Raw genomic sequence first — 24,694 nt, forward strand, 5'->3', positions numbered from 1 at the left:
TTGTGGGCAGTCTGAGGTACACCTGTGCACTACTCATGATGTCAGATCAGCATCCTGATGTGGCACACCTGTGAGGTGGGATGGATTATCTCAATATAGCAGATGTGCCCACTACCACACATTTGGACAGATTTGTGACCACTGTTTGGGAGGGATGGTTATATTGTGTATCTGGAATGAATTTTAGGTCTCTACGTCCATCCCATGGGGAATGGGAGCAGTAACAAAGGTGTTGCGTTTATATTTTTGTTGAGTGTAGTTCTATACTGTGTATTGTGTATTTTGTTGTACAGTTATTTTATTTTCAACTTTAATTTATATATTTTATCTTATTCTTTCCCAGTTAAATTTACCCTTCATTCTAATTTGTGTTGTACAGTTATTTCATTTTTTATATTTTATATTTTATATTCTTATATTTTATTCCTTCCTAGTTAAATTTACACTTTTTAATTTTTCATATTTATTTCCTATTTTATTCATAGCCCTTTCCTTTTTTTTTTTCTTTAGGTCACGAGCAGTTGTCTAAGCATTTCACTGCATATCGTACTGTGTATGACTGTGTATGTGACAAATAAAAATTTGAATTTGAATTTTGAATTTGAAAAATATCAGTGTCCATTGTGCGTGGGAAGAAAACTTATTTTTACAGCGAAAAAAACCCTAAACTTCCGAGCAAGCACCGAGTGCGCAACGACGTAATGGGAAATTCACAGAGAAACTCGCGGATTCTTCCACTGACCGCTGCGGCACACCTGCACCAGGGTAAACCTCCGCCTACCCTACTCCTGCTTTACAGGTGAAAATAGAGCAAAAGGACCGCTGAGTCTTTGACTTTATTTATTGTCTGCTGTGTTTTACTTGCATCTATTTGAAAGAGTGAGTGTAAACACACACAAAAAAAAATTATTTTATGTGCTGGAATGTGCAGAAAATAAGTTTAAATATTAAACAAATTTCTTCCAGTCAGAGAATGTTGCATATAATTAAATTTTTGCTTGATGCATAAAGTTAAAAGATTAAAACTAATAAAACAAGTTTTAAAAAGAAACTTTTCCATTTGATTACATTTTGTACGATGGATTGTAGAAAAAGTAGAATTGGGCTGAAAGATCTATTGCTTTATCACCTAATCAGGTTGTAAATCATGTTTTTAAAAAGTAACTAAGTAATTAATTACTTTTGAAAATAAGTCATCAGTAAAGTAATGGGATTACTTTTGGGGGGAAGTAATCAGTAATTAGTTACTGATTACTTTTTTCAAGTAACTTGACCAACACTGCTCCTTAGTGACCCTGAATTTGTCAAATATTTAGAAGATCAGTGGGAACTTTTTCTTTCTACAAATGACTTACCAGGGGTTAGTGCTTCTACTCTGTGGGAGGCGGGTAAGGCATTTCTCAGGGGCTCTATTATCTCTTTCACCTCAGCGAAAAAGAAGAGCACCTTAGCCAAACAATTAGTACTTGAACGCGACATTACTAACTTGGAGAGGGAGTTTAAGAAATCCTCGTCTGTTTCTGTGCTTAAAAAACTGGATGCAGCCAGATCAGCCCTGGACCAACTACTAACTCAGAAAGCAGAAACTGCAATATTCTATGCAAAGCATAGATTATTTGAATCGGGCAACAAACCTGGACGCTTACTTGCCCGACTTGCCCAGGGGAAAAAGGGCTCTTATGCAATACCCTCTCTAAAAGATAAGAAAGGTGTTTTACAATTCGAGGCTAAACTTATCAGCAAAATAATGAAAGAGTTCTATCAGGATATTCCCCTGAGTGTCAAAATACTGTAGATGCTAGGAAATTGTTTCCTGATAATGTTAATCTCCCTATACTATCAGAGGAAAGTCGATTAGATCTTTGCAGTCCTATTAGGGCGCAGGAAATCATAGATGCAATCAAATCCTTACAGAGTGGAAAAGCTCCAGGCCCTGATGGGTTTGGGCCAGAGTTTTATAAAAAAAAAAATGGCCAAACACATGGTGGGTCCTTTATTAAAAATGTATGTAGAATCGCTTGAGAGGGGCACACTTCCACCCACCTTAAACCTTGCCCACATATCCCTGATCTTAAAGAAGGATAAACCTGCATATGTGTGTATATCTTACAGACCTCTAAGTTTACTTGGTGTAGATTGCAAGATTCTGTCCAAAGTTTTATCTAGACGATTGGAGGAGGTTCTGCCAGTTCTGATAAAGCCTGACCAAACGGGTTTTGTCAAGAATAGATGCTCCCACTGCAATGTGCGCCGAGATCTGTTGGGTAACCTTGTGGAATACCGAATACAGAATTTCCCTTTACGCGGATGACGTGTTGCTCTTTATCACTACGCCAGAAACATCTATTCCTGCACTGACACATATCATTAATCAATTTGGCCTTTTTTCAGGGTATAAAATAAATTATGATAAATCTGAAGCTTTGCCACTGGGTGATGGGGGGAGGTGGGATGCTCCTACTAATTTTCCTTTCAGGTGGTCAACCACTCGTTTTACATATTTAGGTATTAGGGTGTCCGCAGACACAACAGAGTTGTACAAGTTGAACTTTAAACCAATTGTAGCCTCAATCAAGAATGACCTCAATAGGTGGTTTGACCTCCCCTATCTTGGATGGGTAGAATAAGTTTAATCAAAATGAATGTTTCACCCAGAATATTATATCCCATACAAATGTTGCCTGTCAGGATCAACAGAAAAACATTCTCAGAGATTGAGGGATATCTTTCTAAATTGATATGGCATGGGAAGAAATCTAGACTAAAAATACAGATTTTACAACTGCCTACAGATGAGGGGGGGCAGGCACTTCCTAACCTTTTATATTATTACTGTATAATAATAATATAATAATCTCAGGGTGGTTACATTCCTTTCTATACCAAGGCGAGCCACCGGTAGATACTTGGTGCTGTGACCCTCTTTTGCCTCTTAGTCTTTTATCTATTGATCTGGCTGACCTTCCTCTTGGTGTCAGAAATAATTTCATTTTGATGCCTACACTTAAGGTTTGGCATAATATTGCTGCCCACGTCGGAAGAAGAGGTTTTTCTAGTGCACTACAACCTCTAATTAGGAATAAAGCTTAAAGGTATTGGCATTAGTATATTTGATGATTGGCGTTCAAAAAAAAAAAAGATTTATTTGCGATCTGTTTGTAAAGGGTAGTTTTATGGCAAGTTCAAATTAAATATAATTTACCACAGAAACACTTCTTTGGGTTCCTACAAGTAAGGCACTTTGTAAATTCCCTTAAATTTCCAGCCAATCAACCAGTTTTGAATCCTATTGAAAGCTTTCTTCTTAAATTTAATGAGGAAATAATCATAAAAAAGAAATGTATCTCTCTTTGATGATGAGAGATGATGATGAGATAGCCTTTATTTGTCAGTTGCAAGTCTTTTGTTCACAACTGAGATGACAGACCTTGCCAACCGTACATACAATACACAAACATCACATTGGGGAGACAGGTCAGGCTAGGTAGCGAGGAAAAAAAAAACATCGAAATGTGTAACACAAAAGGATAATACAGGAATGCACAGATATCGTGGCATGGTGGCACAGTGGCTAGCACTGTTGCTGCACATCAAGAAGGTCCTGAGTTCAATTCCACCATCAGGCTGGGGTCTTTCTGTGTGGAGTTTGCATGTTCTCCCCGTGTCTGCGTGGGTTCCCTCCGGGTACTCTGGCTTCCTCCCACCATCCAAACACATGCAGCTTGTGGGGATAGGTTAATTGGATAATCCAAATTGCCACTAGGTGTGAATGTCACTTTTTTTTTTTTTTTTTTTTATTGTCACATCACATGTGCAGGTACATTGGTACAGCACATGCGAGTGAAATTCTTGTGTGCGAGTTTCACAAGCAACAGAGTTGTGCAAAATACAATAACATAAACAGGCAAAATATACAAATGGCTAAATCTGAAACTAATAAATGTATGTACAATATATAATAGTATATGCAAAAAAAATAAAAAAATAAAAAAAATAAATTCTGGATGTGTATACTAAATGTTTTTCTACGTGTGTGTGTGTGTGTGTGTGTGTGTGTGTGTGTGTGTGTGTGTGTGTGTGTGTGTATACACATATTTTACAAATTAAATAGAGTCAATAAATAAAATATATAAAAATATACAGAGTTGAGACATGTGCAAAACAGTGGCATTACTGTACAGTATGGAGTGCATAATGTTGAAGTTCCAGTAGTGAAGCTGAGGTGTCTATGACGTGTTCAGCAGTCTGATGGCCTGGTGGAAGAAGCTGTCTCTCAGTCTGCTGGTTCGGGATCGGATGCTGCAGAACCTCCTTCCTGATGGAAGTAGTCTGAACAGTTTATGGCTGGGGTGACTGGAGTCCTTGATGATCCTCCCCGCTTTCCTCAGGCACCGCTTCCTGTAGATGTCTTGGAGGGAGGGAAGCTCACCTCCAATTATCCATTCAGAGCACCGCACTACTCGCTGGAGAGCTTTGCGGTTGTAGGCGGTGCTGTTGCCATACCAGGTGGTGATGCATCCAGTGAGGATGCTCTCAATGGCACAGTGATAGAAGGTCCTGAGGATGCGGGGGCTCATGCCGAATCTTTTCAGTCTCCTGAGAAAGAAGAGGCGCTGCTGCGCCTTCTTCACTGTTTTGTTTGTGTGTACTGACCACGTAAGATCCTCAGCCAGATGTACACCAAGGAACCGGAAGCTGCTCACTCTCTCCACAGCAGCGCCGTTGATGGTGATGGGGGTGTGTACTTCTCTGCACCTCCGGAAGTCCACTATCAACTCCTTTGTCTTTGCGACGTTGAGGGTGAGATGGTTGTCTTGACACCAGTGGGTCAGGGCGCTGACCTCCTCCCTGTAAGCTGTCTCATCACCGTTGGTGATAAGACCCACCACTGTAGTGTCGTCCGCAAACTTCACAATGATGTTGGAGTTGTTAGTGGCTGTGCAGTCGTAGGTGTAGAGTGAGTACAGGAGAGGGCTCAGTACACACCCCTGTGGAGCACCAGTGTTCAGTGTGATGGGGGATGAGGTGATGCTGCCCAGTCTGACCACTTGGCGTCTGTCAGACAGGAAGCTAAGGATCCAGCTGCAGAGGGAGCTGCTCAGTCCTAGATCCTGCAGTTTCCTGTCCAGCTTCGAGGGAACGATGGTATTGAATGCTGAGCTGTAATCTACAAACAGCATTCTCACATACGTGTCTCTCTTCTCCAGGTGTGACAGGGCAGTATGTAGTGTCAGGGCTATGGCATCATCAGTGGACCTGTTGTGGCGGTATGCAAACTGTAGAGGGTCCAGTGAGTCGGGTAGTGCAGAGCAGATGAAGTCCCTGACCAGCTTCTAGAAGCATTTGCTCACGATGGGGGTCAGGGCTACAGGTCGCCAGTCGTTCAATGAGGAGATGGTGGAGGATTTGGGTACAGGGACGACGGTGGCCATTGTGAAGCAGGCTGGGACTACAGACAGAGAGAGGGAAAGGTTGAAGATGTGCGTGAACACTCCAGCCAGCTGAGCCGCGCATGACTTGAGGACGTGGCCGGGAATCCCATCCGGACCAGTAGCTTTGCGTGCGTTCACCTTCCTTAAGCACTAGCGCACATCCTCCTCAGACACAGTGTGCGCACTGACGTCATCCGCGGTGCGCACACTGTCCGGTCTCGTGGTGTTCGCTGTGTCGAATCTAGTGTAGAATACGTTTAGATCCTCACACAGAGAGGCCGTGGTCTGCGGTGTGCTGGTTTTCCCTCTAAAGTCTGCGATCGTGTTTAGTCCCTGCCACATACTCCGAGGGTTGTCAAACTGTTGCTCCACCCTGTCCCTGTACTCACGTTTGGCTGCTTTGATCGTCTTCCGGAGTTGGTAATGTGCGTGTTTGTAGTCCGATGTGTTCGCGGAGGCAAAGGCGGTGCTCCAGTGCTCCGTGATTAACGGAGATTAACATCTCCGTTAATCCAGGGTTTTTGATTTGGGAAGGATTTAACTGTTCTGGATGGGACGACATCTTCCACGCATTTCCTGATAAATCCGCAGACTGAGTCTGTGTACTCATCAATGTCCCTAGCAGCCACGTGAAACATTTCCCAGTCCGCGTGATCAAAACAGTCCCACAGCGTAGACTCCGATTGGTCCGTCCAACAGTGCACCGCCCTCCAGGTTGGAGCTTCCTGTTTCAGCTTCTGCCTATAGGTGGGCAGGAGCAGGATGGAGCGGTGATCTGATTGGCCGAATGGGGCGTGGGGGAGGGCTTTGTACGCATCCCGGAAAGAGGTGTAGCAGTGGTCGAGTAGCCGGTCTCCACGAGTGTTAAAATGGATGTGTTGGTGGAGTTTGGGTGAGACTTTCTTCAGGTTTCCCTTATTAAAGTCTCCGGCTGTGATAAACGCTGCCTGTTGTAAATGTGCGAGTGAATGTGAGTGTGAATGGTTGTCTCTCGTTGTGTGTTAGCCCTGCGACAGACTGGCAACCTGTCCGGGGTGTACCCCGCCTCTCGCCCTATGACAGCTGGGATTGGCTCCAGCTCCAGCTCCCGTGACCCTGAAAAGGATAAGCGGAAGCGAATGGATGGATGGATGCACAGATATCAACACACCATAAACACAGACAAGCAACATGGGAAAGTGTTCCAGTGTGTACATCTGATCTGGAACCGCTGCCATCTTCGACTGCGCCTCCAGCTGACCCGATGTCCACATCAGAGGGGAGGTAAGCGTTGCAGGTGGCGTTGGATCCGGGGTAGGGAGGGTGATGCGTCAGTGAGTGCTTATCAGTATCAGTATATGTACTGTATGTGTGTGCGTGTCCATAGTTCAGCTGAGACAGTGTCCTTCGCCCTGCCAGGCTAAGTAAACAGTCTTCCAGCCAACCCAGGTGGCCTTGCATAGAATGGGAAGGAACAGACTCAACACAGTCGTTATCAGGGAGTTTTTGTTCGGCTCCAGCCTTGAGCCCACAGCTGGCGCCGAAGGGGTAGCCGGATTATGATGGTAATTTTTCTTTTGCAACAACTCATGCGAATTTCAAAGCTGTTCTTTACACTGGTCTCTCAATCTCACGTTGGAGAACCGCAAGCTTCCCCGTGATGGTATCAAACTTGCGTTCTGTGGTGTTGTCATTCTTTTGCTCAGAGAGCCGATTCTGAGAACTCACGACTGCAGTGAGCTGTTCCACGATGTAATCCAATGTATGCTCAAAGGTGTTATTTTGAGCAGGCCTCTTCTTGATGTAACCCAATATACGCTCAGAGGTGTTATTCTGAGTATTCACGGCAGCTTTAAGCGTCTCCAAGGTCTTAACCATGCTGCTCTCAATGAGCCCATTCTGAGAAGTCGCGCCTTGTCCCATCATTTCAATCCCAGTGGGCAGCCTTGGGGGGGTTTGAACAGCCGGTTCCGCTTTCTTAATTCTCCGATAAGCCAGGGCCAAGCCAGCTCCGATCAGCAAGAACCCTATTATCATGGTTCCGAATAGGTAGATATCTTCAGCGTCCTCGATTGACAGTCCCGCCAGGCACACGATCCTCTGCCACCCGTCCATCGTGTATCCGACAGGGAAAGTCCCTCCAGGACACTCGGGCTCTCCCGAGCCCAGACTTCTCGTTGAGAAAAGGGTGTCAATAGCATTCAGAGACCAGCTGATCAAATCCATAATTCTCTTTAGGTTTTAGAAACAGACTGTGAGAGTGTTCCAGGGAAAGTAATACAAAAAACACGAGACTAGACAAGGACATAAGAACTAAGCAGGGAAGATAAGGGAGAGGAGAGGAGAAAAAGTGCGTCCGCCTCCTCCGAGAGCCAAAAGGAAAGGGAAATGGGAAATTATTGTCTTTGAATTTTGTAACCACTGATAAGGCCAGGATTCGGTGGGAAACAGACCTCGAAGTTCAGCTTAGTGTAGAAGCATGGTCCAAAACTTTTAGATCTGCCAAGAAATTGTTTTCCTGTAACAGACTCCAGGAAAGCTGTTACAGAATCGTACACAGACTGCAGCATACGCCAGAGTTTCTAAATAAAATTCATCCTCAGATTTCTCCTCTTTGTGTAAAGTGCAATACGGATGTGGGGACCTACTACCATTGCATATGGCAATGTCCTTTAATTACTAGATTTTGGAAAAATATTGCTATAGAGCTTCGCTCAATCCTTCTCCAGACGATCCCACTGAACCCTGTGCTGTTCTTTCTGGGACTATCTATAGAAGGGCTCTCTCTGTCTTCTGTACAGATGCTTTTGTTAGGTAAACTTTTACATTTAGCGAGGCGATGTGTACTGTTTCAATGGATTCAGAGACAGCGCCCCACTGTTACACAATGGTACAGAGAAATGTTCAAGGTGCTGCCAATGGAGCGCCTTAGTGCCATCATAAAGGGCAATTGTGATGCATTCTGTAGGATGTGGCGGCCTTTGCTTGATCACCTACCTCGTGACTTTGCTGTGCTATTACTTAAAGGGGGATCAAATTTTGTTTTTAAACACAATAATTAATGTCTGTATTCGCTTTTTTTTCTCTCTCCCCCCCTTTTTTAAAATTTTTTCTTTCCCTTGATTTCAAATATGAAACTCTATACATATTTTGACCCAGACATGTATATCTGTAACTCATGTACCTGTATTTGTTTTTCTTCTTCTCTTTTTCTTATTTGTATTTGGCTGTGCTGATTTGTTGCTGTTTGTGTTGTTCCAAAAAATCAATAAATCATTGTTTAAAATAAATGAATAAAAGAATATATAAAGTCTTACACTCCCTTGCTCCACCACCACTAAAGCAGTTCATTAGGCATAAAGAAAACGCAGACAGGATCACTCGAGCTACAACCCGCGGAGACTTGTTTATACACCACAGACGGACAGCACTTGGGCAGAACGTCCTCTCTGTCCACGGTGGCCATCTGTGGAACAGTCTTCCTCAATCCATTAGAAAATGCTTGACATTCAACTTGGCACAGGTTAAAAACTGGTTATGGACAAATCAAGTGTGTGATCATGTATAAATTGTATAGTTTTAATGTTTTATTTGGGAACAGAATAGTTTGTATGTGTGAATTTGGTGATGGAGTTTTTATTATGAATGAATTGTGAATTTTTCATGAATTATGTCTATTTTTTTATTCAATTCAATTAAATGTTATTTATATAGTGCCAAATCACAACAAAAGTCACCTCAAGGCACTTTATATTGTACAGTAGATACAGAGAAAAGCCAACAATCATATGACCCCCTATGAGCAAGCACTTTGGCGACAGTGGGAAGGAAAAACTCCCTTTTAACAGGAAGAAACCTCCAGCAGAACCAGGCTCAGGGAGGAGCGGAGCCATCTGCTGTGATTGGTTGGGGTGAGAGAAGGAAGACAGGTTACAGATGCGCTTCCCAACCCCCTGAGCCGTGTAAACTTCCTGGAGCAGTTTTTTAGTGAGTGTTGGACTCTGCCAGGTTTCCCCTGATCATCAGCACTGGAAGGACAACAATAACAATCCAGAAGTGGATTCCCAAGGATCGGGTCCCCCGACACAAACAGAGTAACATAGTGTACGCTGTTAAGTGCCAGGAGGATTGCCAGAATTTATACATCGGGGAAACCAAACAACCTCTGGCTACAACACAGAAGAGCTACCTTGTCAGGCCAGGACTCTGCAGTCTATTCACACCCACAGGCCAGTGGACACTCTTTCAAGGATGAGGATGTACACTAAGGGTACATCTGTCACCATCTTACAATGCTGTGAGAAAAGATGGCGCCGTGGATGGCAGCCTCGGTACTGCGCTCTCTGCTTTTACTGCTCTTAAACCGGACTAACAAGGACTTTGCACGCTCTGCTGCCCTCTGCTTCACTGAAACCTGGCTCAGTGAGTGAGTCCCAGACGCTGTCTTAAATCTGCCGGGCTTCCAACTTCACCGGGCGGACCGCAAAACAGAGCTCTCAGGGAAAACAAAGGGTGGTGGAGTCTGCTTCTACATTAATGAAGGTTGGTGTACTGATGTCACAGTGTTACAGAAACACTGCAGCCCACACTTGGAAAGTTTTTTCATCAATTGTAAACCGTTTTATTCACCGCAGGACTTTTCTTCCTTCATGCTGGTTGGAGTTTACATCCCTCCACAGGCCAACGCGAACAACGCACTGTGCGAGCTGGCTGACCAGATTACTACCCTGGAGAGGAAATTCCCGGACTCCTTTACAATTATTCTTGGGGATTTTAACAGAGCAAACCTAAACCACGAACTCCCTAAATACAGACAGCATATAGTCTGCCCCACCAGGGACAACATCATACTGGAGCACTGTTACACCACTCTAAAAGATGCCTATCGCTCTGTGCCCCGGGCAGCTTTGGGACATTCTGAATACTGCATGGTCCATCTTATTCCAGTTTATAGGCAAAAACTCAAACGTGCGAAGCCTGTAGTCAAAACTGTGAAGAAGTGGACTAACGCAGCAAAGCAGGAACTGCAGGACTGTTTTGACTCCACTGATTGGACTGTTTTTGAAGCTGCATCTGAGAACCTGGATGAGCTCACGGACACTGTGACATCATACATCAGTTTTTGTGAAGATGTGTGTGTGCCAACAAAGACCTTTTGCACATACAGTGGGGCAAAAAAGTATTTAGCCAGCCACCGATTGTGCAAGTTCCCCCACCTAAAATGATGACAGAGGTCAGTAATTTGCACCAGAGGTACACTTCAACTGTGAGAGACAGAATGTGAAAAAAAATCCATGAATCCACATGGTAGGATTTGTAAAGAATTTATTGGTAAATCAGGGTGGAAAATAAGTATTTGGTCAATAACAGAAATACAACTCAATACTTTGTAACATAACCTTTGTTGGCAATAACAGAGGTCAAACGTTTACTATAGGTCTTTACCAGGTTTGCACACACAGTAGCTGGTATGTTGGCCCATTCCTCCATGCAGATCTTCTCGAGAGCAGTGATGTTTTGGGGCTGTCGCCGAGCAACACGGACTTTCAACTCCCGCCACAGATTTTCTATGGGGTTGAGGTCTGGAGACTGGCTAGGCCACTCCAGGACTTTCAAATGCTTCTTACGGAGCCACTCCTTTGTTGCCCGGGCGGTGTGTTTTGGATCATTGTCATGTTGGAAGACCCAGCCTCGTTTCATCTTCAAAGTTCTCACTGATGGAAGGAGGTTTTGGCTCAAACTCTCACGATACATGGCCCCATTCATTCTGTCCTTAACACGGATCAGTCGTCCTGTCCCCTTGGCAGAAAAACAGCCCCATAGCATGATGTTTCCACCCCCATGCTTCACAGTAGGTATGGTGTTCTTGGGATGCAACTCAGTATTCTTCTTCCTCCAAACACGACGAGTTGAGTTTATACCAAAAAGTTCTACTTTGGTTTCATCTGACCACATGACATTCTCCCAATCCTCTGCTGTATCATCCATGTGCTCTCTGGCAAACTTCAGACGGGCCTGGACATGCACTGGCTTCAGCAGCGGAACACGTCTGGCACTGCGGGATTTGATTCCCTGCCGTTGTAGTGTGTTACTGATGGTGACCTTTGTTACTTTGGTCCCAGCTCTCTGCAGGTCATTCACCAGGTCCCCCCGTGTGCTTCTGGGATCTTTGCTCACCGTTCTCATGATCATTTTGACCCCACGGGATGAGATCTTGCGTGGAGCCCCAGATCGAGGGAGATTATCAGTGGTCTTGTATGTCTTCCATTTTCTGATGATTGCTCCCACAGTTGATTTTTTCACACCAAGCTGCTTGCCTATTGTAGATTCACTCTTCCCAGTCTGGTGCAGGTCTACAATACTTTTCCTGGTGTCCTTCGAAAGCTCTTTGGTCTTGGCCATGGCGGAGTTTGGAGTCTGACTGTTTGAGGCTGTGGACAGGTGTCTTTTATACAGATGATGAGTTCAAACAGGTGCCATTCATACAGGTAACGAGTGGGGGACAGAAAAGCTTCTTACAGAAGACGTTACAGGTCTGTGAGAGCCAGAGATTTTCCTTGTTTGAGGTGACCAAATACTTATTTTCCACCCTAATTTACGAATAAATTCTTTACAAATCCTACCATGTGGATTCATGGACCTTTTTTCACATTCTGTTTCTCACAGTTGAAGTGTACCCCTGGTGCAAATTACTGACCTCTGTCATCATTTTAAGTGGGGGAACTTGCACAATCGGTGGCTGACTAAATACTTTTTTGCCCCACTGTACAACAACAATAAACCATGGTTCAATTCTAAACTCCAACATCTTCGTATGACCAAGGAGGACGCCTACAGAAGTGGTGACAGGCCCCTGTACAAGCAAGCCAGGAACACACTGACCAAGGAGATCAAAGCAGCTAAAAGGATCTACTCCCAGAAGCTGGAAGAACGGCTTTCAGCCAACGACCCAGCATCAGTGTGGAGGGGTCTGCAGGAAATCACCAGCTACAGACGCCCCCCACCCACTATTGAAGCAAACAAAGACCTGGCCAACGAGTTAAACACTTTCTACTGCAGGTTTGAGACGGACAGACTCCCACGCCTCACCCTCCTGCCTCAAAACCTGTGCTGAACAGCTGGCTCCCATCTTTACTCACATCTTCAACAGATCCCTGGAGCTGTGTGAAGTTCCCTCCTGCTTCAAACGCTCCACCATCATCCCTGTTCCCAAGAAACCCACCATCACAGGACTGAATGACTACAGACCTGTCGCCTTGACGTCTGTGGTCATGAAATCCTTCGAACGACTGGTGTTAGCCCATCTGAAAGACATTACAGGCCACCAGCTGGACCCTGTGCAGTTTGCCTACCGGGATCGTTGAGTGACTACCCATCAGTGTTTTCAGCCAAATCAGTGAGTGCTAGTCTGTCGCTGTTCAGTTGTGTGTTAACGGCTGCCTCTGTGGATTTTCCAGCAGGAGTGCGGGAACAGGAGGGCAGCAAGCAGCAAGTATCATGGGAGCGGAGACACGGAGCAAGAGCACTGAGAAGAAGACACGGCGGGAAACTGTTCTTGAAGTACACTGAGAAAGAGAGAGAGAGAGAGCTGTGCATGTGTCACAATACGGCTGTGTGCAGGCAAAAGTAGGACCCAAACGCAAACTCACAGAGACAAAAGGTAAACTCAAAAAACACAGCTTTATTGCTGGCGTGGAGTGGGACAGGTAAAACAATACAAAATAAACTAAACTGGGAAAACTAAAGCTCAAGGAGCCACAGGGAAAAATCACACAGCTATGATGGAGGACGCAACACTGACAAAGAGAAACATGGGGCTTAAATACACTGAGGGATAACGAGGGGGAATGAGCCACAGGAGGAGAGCACAGCTGAGAGTAATTAAGCAGGACGAGGCAAGGGAAGCAAAACTAGAAACATTAACATAGAACAGACTGTGAAAGTAAAATAGGAAACACACTGACGGAACTCAAGACATGTGGACTTAACAGACTGGGGGAGACAGAACATAGGGATCTGAAACATGGAACAGAAAGGCACAGTAGATCAACATAAACATAACAACGCCACAGGGGAAGAGTAAAACTGAACACGATGAACACAGAAACACCAGACCTCTTCACAATAAAACAGGAAACATAATGAGACGTAGACATGACAACCCGAACTTCACAATGTAAGACACAGACATGAAACACATGAAGAGCAGGGGAGATTTACCATAGTTGGAAACACGAGGGGGAAATAATAAGAACTAGAAACACTTAAGCATGATAACAAATGAACTTAGGAACCTGAAGGGCTTACATAAACTAAAACATCAAAATGAACTAAAACTCAAAACACTGGGTCACAAGACCCAGGATCGTGACAGCATGAAGTGTGATTTTATCCTGGTGGAAGCAAAACAGCAAAAGTCAGAGTGAATTCATGACGATGTTTATGTGAAGCGTAGTTTGGATCAGGTTCAGAGATAAAACTAACAGCTTTAGAATCAGCGCAAAAAGGGCGTACACACAAAGCGTGGACCCGCCGAAACATCAGAATCAGTGAGCTGTCGGCTTTCAGACCCGACCGTGTCCGTGTCGTCGGGTAAGAAAGGTGAAATCTCACTGATTCTGATCCGCGGGTCCACGCTTTGTGTTTATGTCTTTGTGCAGAAGCCATGTTCCTGCTTTCATTTACTGTTTTAAATGTTTGGTGGTTGTCAAAATTTTGTGACAAAATACATTTATATAAAAAAATCGATTCAGGATTTTAATGAATCGATATCACGTTATCCAAGCTAGAATCGATTTTAATCGATGAATCGATGATTAAAACCCACCCCTAGTACTGGCAATCATGTATATTTAATTTAGATAATATTCTGGATATTGAGCTATTTGTATATATTGGAACTAGTTCTTAGATTTTGTAACATATTTTATTATTTCATTTAGTCTTTTGGATCGGACGTAACCACATGATAATTTTAATCTCATGAACCTTACAGGTGAGTTCATGCATGAACAGAAAACTCTCTATAATATCTTGAACCCCATCAAGATTAGTTTTAATTCTTCAAATCTAAAATATTTATATGAAATACAACATTTCAGAAAAAGATGACATTTTCTGAGACCAAATGTCTTCCTGCAGGAACACACACACACACACTCAGCAGCATGGACAGCTCCTCCTCCTTCTGCTGCTGTTCCACCGATCTGTTCATCAGGCAGGCTGTGACATCATCATCTCTTTCTTTCTCTCTCTCTCACACACACTCACACACACACACACACACACACACACTCAGCAGAGCGGTTTTATTTCCACTTGGCTGATTTCTGGCGTCGCATCAGAGAAGAAGAGGAAGGAGGAGGCAGTAGGAGGAGCTGAGAGCAGCAGAGGGAGCGTCAGGTAGCAGATGAACAAATAACCCAGTTAATCAGCAGCTTCATAACCAGCTGAATCCATAAGAAACAGGCTAACGTAGATGTGTCTAGCCTTTGAGGAGAAGGAGATGGAGTCTGAAGAGAATCTGCTGAGTGCTTACCTGCTGCTGTTGCTGCTCGGATCACACTTCACTCTGGTAACACGACCCTGCTTCTATTTATATTCTGCCGAGTGAGGACTCCCTCATGGTATCATGTATTCCGATCTGTTTTGGTGCTTTCTGGTGAATTTCAGTCACAGGCTGTAAAACCTTTTTTCTGACACACTTCCATGTTGGTGAGAAAATGGTGGTGTCAATCGATCTTGATCTGCATCAGAGACCAAATCTCTGATCATCTTTAAGTCAGAATGTAAATCTGCTTTCTTTGAGATAATTCTGGGTTAATGGTTTTTAGCTACCTTCCCTTTATGCAAGCATTTTTCAGTTATTAATAATTAATCCAGGTCACGTGGTTTTCAGCCCGATAATTAATTTCAGCGGATAAAGCCGTATCATTGCCTTGCTCAGCAGCACAGGTTGATAAAATGGGAACAAATGAAGCCAGATGGAAGTGTTCTGAATGTATTTAATATGTAATCACATTTCTCACATCAGTTAATAATAAGTCTGCTAATAATCCGGATTATCCGATGGATAGCAGCAGATTAGCTTCAGTGTGAGAGTGACATAGACAGAATAGCTTTACAGCTGAAATACAAAGACTGTTAACAGTAAAAATTATAATAAAAGTGGATCTTCTGCTGGACAGTATGGCTATTGAAGGTTTTTGGTACTTTAGCAATGGATTTCTTTTTTAGACACACTGATCCTTGTGAAGAACACATCATATTTCTGTTGTTTTAATAATGTCCTAATTTTCATCGTACCCTCATTTAGGTGGGTCCCTCAACCCCTGAGGAGGGCTGGCAGGTCTACAGTTCAGCTCAGGACTCAGAGGGTCGATGTGTTTGTACAGTGGTGGCTCCTCAGCAGACTGTCTGTTCCAGAGATGCTCGAACCAAGCAACTACGACAACTGCTAGAAAAGGTAATCACAACAGCAGTGGCCTCAAGATACTTTATATTGTAAGGTAGACCGTACAATAATACATACAGAGAAAAAGGCAACAATCATATGACCCCCTATGAGCAAGCACTTTGGCGACAGCGGTCAGCGGAGTAGCACCTGGTCTAGATTTTTACACAGTCGCAGAGACGCTAGATTTTGACAGAAATGCAGCCACGTCTTCATTTGGGAGGGCGCTAGGGGCCCTTCTGACCTGCTACAGCATGGACCCATGAGAATAATGAGCAGAAAGGCAAGACAATACCTGCAGCTGACGGAGAAGCAGAAGTTTGAGTCAGAGCTTATCATCGGTGTCATGTGGTTCTGGATCCTTTGGCACTGCTGGCATGACCCTGATGCACTTCTTGGTCACTTACGTTGGCCGGATGCTTCTGAATGGATGAGAAGCTTGGAATAGAATAGAATAGAATTCAACTTTATTGTCATTGCACATGTCACAAGTACAGGCAACGAAATGCAGTCTGCATCCATCCATCCATTCCTTTCATTCCAGATGACGAGGAATAAGGTCACCATGAGGGATTTGGTTTGCTGTTCAAAAGTCATTGTTGTACATAGACTTAAAGTAAAAAAACAAAAAAAACAACAACTTCTGTTAGTACTGTTAGCACTGCTGCAGAAGTAGGTGATCTGCTTCCAATACCTTCAAACCAAACAGCTCCCACAGCTGACTGAAAAAGCTAAAAATATTATAATTGGAAAATGCTGAATATAATTCTCAAGGGCCTGTCCTTCCATGATGACTTTCTCTTCTTCCTTCTTGGGTTTCTGCTGCCTGAGGTATTCACTGAGCACCTGGTTGGTTGGGGACATCTTCCTGAGGTACTTGTGGATGTTCATTGTTTGATCCTGGACTGTGGTACTGACACTCACTAGACACCGGCCTCCTTTCTTCCACTTAGCATACAGTCTCAGGGTGTTGGGTTCTGGTTGAAACCTTACATGCATGGTCAGGGGCTTTCTGGTCTTGATGTCAGTGGCTTCTATCGCCTCCTTTGGCCAGCCTATTATCCCAGCAGGCTATCTGATCACAGGCAGGGTGTAGGTGTTAATATCCCAGATCTTCTTCTTACCATTAACCTGAGTCCTCAGGACTTACCTTACTCTCTGCAGGTACTTGGTAGTTGCAGCTTTCCTAGCGGCTTCGTCATGGTTCCCATTTGCCTGTGGGATTCCAAGGTACTTGTAACTGTCCTTAATCTCTGTAATTTTGCCTTCTGGTAGTGTGAGCCTCTCAGTTCCGACTCCCTTTCATCTCTTTGTTACCAGCTGACTACACTTTTCCAATCCAAATGACATTACGATGCCTTTGCTGGATATCCTGGTGGTGTGGATCAGTGAATCGATGTCTCCTTCCCTCTTGGCCTACAGCTTCATGTCATCCATGTAGAGGATGCAGCTGATGATTGTTCCATTCCGTAGTTGGTATCTGTAGCGAGTCTCAATGATCTCATTGAGGAGTTTCAGGCCTATGCAGAACAACAGTGGTGGCTTTCAGTGCAGTGACCCCCAAGCTTGGCATATGGCTCCAGCAGATCCCAGGAACAACACCCAACATCTCTGTTCAGAAGAGCAGAGTCCTAGGGACAGCTAAGATACTGCGCAGGACCCTCAAGCTCCCAGGCCTCTGTCAGAGGACTCGAGCTTGAAGGATAAAGACCAGTTGTAGGGGCGAGCGGAGAATATGTTTTAAATATGTGTGTGTATATGACCAATTCAAGGCACTTCTGTTGTGACTTCAACAATGAAGTTATTCTAATGGGAGACTTAAAAAACTGGGATAACAAAAGTGATAGAAAGAAACTGAAATTACAGATACTTTTGGTCTAACACAAATGATCAGTGATCCCACTAGAGTAACAAATCCCTCTATAACTCATAAGACCAGGTGTTTTCTAACAAACCGGATAGAATGACAAAAACATATAACTTTTTGACTGGCTTGTCTGACCATAATGTCATATTCAAATTAAAAAAAGGAAATGACAGGTACCTTAGTGTTTATCAATGATACTGTCCTGTCCAGGTGCAGAATATGAGTCAATCCATTGAAGCGCTAGATCAGCGGTCTCAGAGAGATCTACAGTTTGTGGAGAAGATGGAAGTTCAGCTGAAAGGTCTGGAAAACAAATTCAAACAGGTGGAAGATGGACATGAGAGCAACATTGCCAGACAGTACAAGGTACTTTGCCCACATCATGAAACTGAACAATCCATCAACAACTTTGTGGTCTCTCTCTCTCTCTCTCTCTCTCTCTCTCTCTCAATAAAGAGCAATGAAGCATTTCAAAAAGAAGAGATCACTTGAAGGAACTGAACATAATTTACTGAGATAGAGAACTGCATTGCAGTGGTTTGTATCATATCTATCTAATAGACTCCAATTTGTGCATGTAAATGGAGAGTCCTCTTCACACACTAAGGTCAATTATGGTGTTCCACAGGGTTCGGTGCTAGGACCAATTCTATTTACATTATACATGCTTCCCTTAGGCAGCATCATTAGAAGACATAGCATACATTTACACTGCTATGCTGATGACACCCAGCTCTATCTGTCCATGAAGCCAGATAACACACACCAATGAGTTAAATGGGGCGATCGTGGCTCAAGAGTTGGGAGTTCGCCTTGTAATCGGAAGGTTGCCGGTTCGAGCCCCGGCTCCAACAGTCTCGGTCATTGTGTCCTTGGGCAAGACACTTCACCCGCTGCCTACTGGTGGTGGTCAGAGGGCCCGGTGGCGCCAGTGTCCGGCAGCCTCGCCTCTGTCAGTGCGCCCCAGGGTGGCTGTGGCTACAATGTAGCTTGCCATCACCAGTGTGTGAATGTGTGTGTGAATGGGTGGATGACTGGATATGTAAAGCGCTTTGGGGTCCTTAGGGACTAGTAAAGCGCTATATAAATACAGGCCATTTACCATAAACTGCAGGAATGTCTTAAAGACATAAAGACCTGGATGACCGCTACTTTCTACTTTTTAATTCAGATCAAACTGAGGTTATTGTACTCGGCCCTGAAAATCTTAGAAATATGGTATCTAAGCAGATTCTTACTCTGGATGGCATTACCTTGGCCTCCAGTAACGCTGTGAGGAACCTTGGAGTAATTTTTGACCAGGACATGTCCTTCAATGCACATATTAAACAAACACTGGAAATACTGCTAAATGTTCAGTTTCTATGCCATATGTTAAAACAAGATCTAGAGTGTGATTAAAGTGGTGGGTTCTTTTACATTTTGAGAGAAGCCAATTGAGTCTAATAACAGATTAAATGCCATGTTAAGGCTCATTTACATGGATGTTAAAATCACCCACAATAATTATTTTATCTGAGCTGAGAACTAAATCAGATAAAAATTCTGAGAAATCAGACAGAAACTCTGTGTAAGGCCCAGGTGGACAATAGATAATAACAAGTAAGACTGGTTTCTGAGTTTCACAGCCGGGGTGTAGTGATTGGATTTCCGGCTCTTTTTGGAGAACCGGCTCTTTCGGCTTGGGGCACTAAAAACAGCCGGCTCTTTCGGCTGCCAACCGGCTCTTCCGGTTGTTTTGTTGCTTTAATTAATTAATTATCAACAACAACATAAAATTATGCACAAAAGAAATTACTAATGTAAAAAAAAACGTGGATTTATTTATATGATTACATATAAATATATATGGTGGCCCCTAGAGACAAAGCACGCACAAACTCCAAAACACATTTCTAGCATTAACTGAACTTCCAAAACAGAGCTACTAGATCACTTAAATTACACAATTGAAAGCATATGTGTATTGTTTGTGTATTTATACACAAGCACTCATATATATTCAAATAATTAAAAAGAAATGTTCATTTACCTGTTACTACCACACACCAAATCCGGTCGTTGGTACTTCCTGGCTTGTGTAGCCACTAGGTAACAAAAGCTCAACACTGCGCCTAGCATTCTGGAGCACTTCTGTTGTGTTTTGTACGTGTTTTGGAGTTTGTACGTATTTCTGAGTTTGTACATGTTTTGTCTCTAGGGGGCCACCGTATATATACTTTTATTTATTCACTCCACATAAAATGTAATAAATAAATCATATAATACAAAAAACAACTATTTACATTTCAACTTTTAACTACTTAAATTTTCAGCTTTTTCCTTTTAAACAAATTTAAAGTGAAACAACACAAAACACTGCCAACCACAACACAATTAAAATTAAAACAAACACCGCTCACGCCTCACAGATGACAGCTTACAGTCCTGCGTAAAGATGAAAGTGACTTTGTACAGCCCCAATTTGCAGACGCTGTGCGCAGAGGTTCCGGAGCAGAAGTCCCATTGTAAACATATCACGGCAGACCCGACGATGTTTCCATGAACATGCTTTTCAGCATATCTTTATTGACCACTTTTCACACACGGTTGCAGTACGCATACAGCCGGCTGGCTGTAGCTTTTCAGCTCACAGCCCGACACATACCAACACAACAGCACAGATAGCACAGACGTTAAGGTGGCGAGGCGTGACTGCGGGTGCTGCTCAGGTGTGTCCGCCTCCCCTGCAGCGGCGCTGCAGACCACGCCAGGTCTTTTCAGGTAAAATACATATTTAGGCAGAATTTTGCAAATGTCTATCTTTCTTTTTTTAGCAGCATAGTGCTTTTTTCCAATTATTTTTTAAAAACCAGGTCAAGGCTCCAAAAGCCCAAAGGAGATATAAGGGTGGCGTCTCACAACAGTTTTTGTTTGCTACGTGGATCATTTTAGTTCAGCTGGGTGTCTTTCCTTTAAGTGTTCAAAATGTGTTAATTACATAAATAAAATGTAATTTTCTCTGTAGCCCTTCACGGATTTTGATAAGCAACACACCTTAGTTGTTCACAAAAAGCATAAAGGTAAAAAACAATATATACACTGTTATCTTCATTTTAGATGTCAAAAAGTATTTGTGGCTCCCTCTGTTGTCTTTTGCGTGGAAACCGGGTCCAAATGGCTCTTTGGATGTTAAAGGTTGGTGACCCCTGGTCTAGGGTCACCGAAATCAACAGGATTCATTCTGAGGGGCATGGATGTGCATCCAAAATTATTAAAAAAAAAACCCAAATGGATGAAAGATCTATAAGTCTAAAATTTAAAGTGTGACTTGGTGGCGGTGCTAGAGAAAAAGTCATGTCAGGGGTTTTGGTGATGACATGATGACTTGAATGGGTTCATCAGCTTCTGGCCATGAATGTTGTCAGTAATTTTGAAAATATTTCATGCAAACCTTTCAAGATACATTTATTCTAAATTAAAAGTTTGGCCTGATGGTGGCACTAGAGTTTCATTATCAAGGGGCTATTTGTGTATTAAATAAATAAACAAAGTGGCTGACACAAACACTTGGTCAACAATTGTATGTAACCATTTTCTGGAGGCAAATATCCCATGGGGTTGACCCCAACGGTAAAACATGTTAGTAATATTTGAGGAGAATATGAGGGTTAAAAGTAGAGAGGATGTCTGTCTTCCAAAGAGGGCCCAGTGGTGCCAGTGTCCGGCAGCCTCGCCTCTGACAGTGCGCCCCAGGGCAGCTGTGGCTACAATGTAGCTGCCATCACCAGTATGTGAATGTGTGTGTGAATGGGTGAATGACTGAATGTGTAAAGTGCTTTGGAGTCCTTAGGGACTAATAAAGCGCTATACAAATACAGGCCATTTACCATTTACCAAAGACAAACTGGGAACTGGTTCCACAGAAAAGGGGCCAGAAAGCTGAAGGCTCTGCCTCCCATTCTGCTCTTAATTCTGCCCTAGTAACCACAAGTAAACCGGCAGTCAGAGAGTAAAGTGCTGTATTAGGATAATTTGATGCAATTAGGTCTTTACAATATGTTGAACATATGTGAGATTTAAAAGGACATTTGAAAACATCTGATCTAAAGTGTTTTTTTTTCTGAATGTCTGCTGTTTGTCAGTCCATCAAAGCAAAGATGGAGGAGTTAAGGCCTCTCATCCCAGTTCTGGAGTCCTACAAAGCAGATGCACTGTTGGTCCGCCAGTTTAAAGAAGAGGCAGCGAATGTGACGGAGCTGCTGGGATCATTGCAGGAACAGCTCGGAGGTCTGGACTACCAGGAGCTCCACAGCCGGGTGATAAGCCTGGAGGACCGACTGAAGGCTTGCATGCAGAGGCTAGGTGGGTAGAGGAAAATAAAATCTGAAGCTCATACTATCTTTTCTGAATCAAGAAAATATCTGAACTTGCCTTTGTGGACTAAAGTTTTCAGAGGGCTGGGTGTGACCACACAAAGCTGTGTACATTAAACTCATAATATCTCCTGCAGTTTCTGCAAATTTTCATGTTATTTTGTCCACATGTGCCTCTGTTTGTTTTTTAGCTTGTGGGAAGCTCACAGGAATCTCCGAGCCAATCACCATAAAGACATCTGGATCTAGATTTGGATCATGGATGACTGACCCACTTGCTCCAGCTGGAGACAACAGAGTAAGTCTTAATATGTAACAGTAAATCAAATTTATGAGCATATCATACTGGCTCTCTTCAGTGTTGGGAAGGTTACTTTTAAAATGTATTCCACTACAGATTACAGATTAGATCCCCCAAAATGTATTTTGTAACGTAACTCAATAAGAGTAACGTAATGGAATACTTTGGATTACTTAATATATTATGATGTTTTTTACAACTACATGAATGTACTATTGCTGTGTGATTTATTACTATTACTGAAGGTTACTCGCCATACCAATACCAACTAGATGTTTAAATCTTAATATAAATGAGTAACAGTAGGGTAGACATTAGGTAAGGCTGCAATTTTTGCAGCGATCTCGTATAGAAAACTATTCGGCGCATATATAAAACAGGTCCGCGGCTCCGAACCGTAGTAAAGGGACCTCTGGCTAATACGTCGGGTTCGTGTCGGGCTCGTAGCTGAAAACTAGCTTTACTTTGTTGTCTAGGTCAACTTTGCTAGCGAGAGACAGAGAGAGGCGTTGAAAGGCTGCTCCAACGGAACTTATTTTTTCACGAACACAGTGTACAGTCGAGTCTTAATAGCTTACTTACAACTAGGCTACACTGCCCATGAGACTACATTCTTTACAGCTATGCCTGTAACACTCTGCCTATTGCCTTCTTATTAAGTCATTCTTTTGAATAATAATTTTTAAAAATATTTCTTCACGTCATTATGCAGCCACAAGTAGAGGTGACATGGGCCACGAGACTGAGACACAGGCATTAGACCCTCTTAATGCGTGTTTTGTTTGGGTTTCCACCGGCGTGGAATCACCAAAAATAGAGAGGTGACAGCCTAACATATGAAATAGGAAAAGACCGCCGTGTAATCCATTTATTTCAGCAAAGTAACTGTATTCTGAATACCACATTTTTAAACGGTAACTGTAACGGAATACAGTTACTCATAATTTGTATTTTAAATAGGTAACGGTGGTACATGTATTCTGTTACTTTCCAACACTGGCTCTTTTTTAGCTTAGAGAGTTTTTCGTGTCACTATATGAACACGAATTAGAAGTAACTGGATAAGGATATCTCGGCTGCAGTGGTCATTTTACGATGTTTTGCTATGCATACATTGCATGTCTGTGGAACATAAAGGATTCAAGTTAACAATACAAATAATTATGATTGTTTTTATTTTTAATATTTGTTCTTTTTCCTTACAGGTATGGTACATGGATGGGTACCATAACAATCGCTTTGTTAGGGAGTACCAGTCCATGTCTGACTTCATGATGACAGACAATTTCACCTCTCACCGACTTCCTCATCCCTGGTCTGGTACTGGGCAGGTGGTTTATAATGGATCCCTTTACTTCAACAAGTTTCAGAGTCACACAATCATTAAATTTGACTTCAGCACATCGCTCATCAGCAGATCGCGACAACTTGACTTTGCTGGTTACAACAATATGTACCATTACTCCTGGGGTGGGCACTCAGACATTGACCTCATGGTGGACGAGGGTGGGCTGTGGGCTGTATATGCTACCAATCAAAATGCTGGTAATATTGTTCTTAGCCAGCTAAACCCCAACACCCTACAGATCATCCGCAGCTGGACCACCAACCATCCAAAACGCAGCGCTGGTGAGGCCTTCATGATCTGTGGAACCCTGTATGTCACCAATGGGTACTCAGGTGGAACCAAAGTATACTACGCCTTTTCCACCAACTCATCCACTTATGAGTACATCGACATCCCTCTGACCAACAAATACAGCCACCTGTCTATGCTTGACTACAACCCTCGAGACAGAGCGCTCTACGCCTGGAACAATGGCCACCAAGTTCTTTATAATGTCACACTTTATCACATAATACAGTAACAATCAATATTAGCCACTCTCACATTCAAAAGAAAAAACAAATCAAGACCCCACAATGTTACTGCAATCACAGTACACACGATCCCTTACACAGGATGCTCTGTGGGCCTTTACAAAGTAATGCTCCAAAATTTTATACAATTAAAGAATAAATATGATTTTCCTGAAAACATTAGGTGATATCAAACTATACAACTAAATAAAAAAAATAGAATAAATCCTAAAGTACTCTGACTGTTAGAGGGTCAAAAGAAAATAGAAAATAGTTATCAGGTCAGTTTATTTGCTTCCTGGACAGAGAGTGGTGTATTAGCTACAATTAGCTTAGCTCCATCTGAAGAGAAAAAAAACCTTCCAAAAAGCTGAAGGCTGGGTCCCTGATTCTCCTCTTGTCCACACATTCCTCTCTAACAGAAACTTCATCATCTTAAAAAATGAC

The 24,694-nt window shown here is 43.1% G+C and overlaps 1 protein-coding gene across 2 annotated transcripts; it reads left to right on the plus strand.

Moving 5' to 3' along the window:
• Nucleotides 1-14,889: 14,889 nt before the first annotated feature.
• LOC146622161 (noelin-like) lies at nt 14,890-24,255 on the plus strand. 2 transcript variants are annotated; one of them, XM_085366994.1, is made up of 6 exons: nt 14,890-14,985; nt 15,727-15,876; nt 17,942-18,142; nt 21,856-22,075; nt 22,278-22,384; nt 23,593-24,255. In XM_085366994.1, exons 1-6 carry the CDS (start codon nt 14,890-14,892, stop codon nt 24,253-24,255), a joined length of 1,437 nt encoding a protein of 478 aa, XP_085223120.1. The 2 variants fall into 2 exon arrangements, with proteins under 2 accessions (XP_085223120.1, XP_085223121.1); XM_085366995.1 differs by having other exon boundaries at nt 17,942-18,097.
• The last annotated feature ends 439 nt before the right edge of the window (nt 24,256-24,694 follow it).

Source organism: Diplotaxodon limnothrissa, linkage group LG12 (assembly GCF_057381915.1).
Source record: "Diplotaxodon limnothrissa isolate DT_005_m linkage group LG12, D_limnothrissa_male_GT1.1, whole genome shotgun sequence".
NCBI classification, from domain to species: Eukaryota; Metazoa; Chordata; class Actinopteri; order Cichliformes; family Cichlidae; genus Diplotaxodon; species Diplotaxodon limnothrissa.

Bases quoted from the DNA above. Each gene is read 5' to 3' on its own strand.
- LOC146622161 (XM_085366994.1), top strand. From the start codon at position 14,890: ATGTGTCTAGCCTTTGAGGAGAAGGAGATGGAGTCTGAAGAGAATCTG. The intron at 14,986-15,726 runs GTAACACGACCC...ACCCTCATTTAG, and splicing joins TCGGATCACACTTCACTCTG to GTGGGTCCCTCAACCCCTGA. The intron at 22,385-23,592 runs GTAAGTCTTAAT...TTTTCCTTACAG, and splicing joins CTCCAGCTGGAGACAACAGA to GTATGGTACATGGATGGGTA.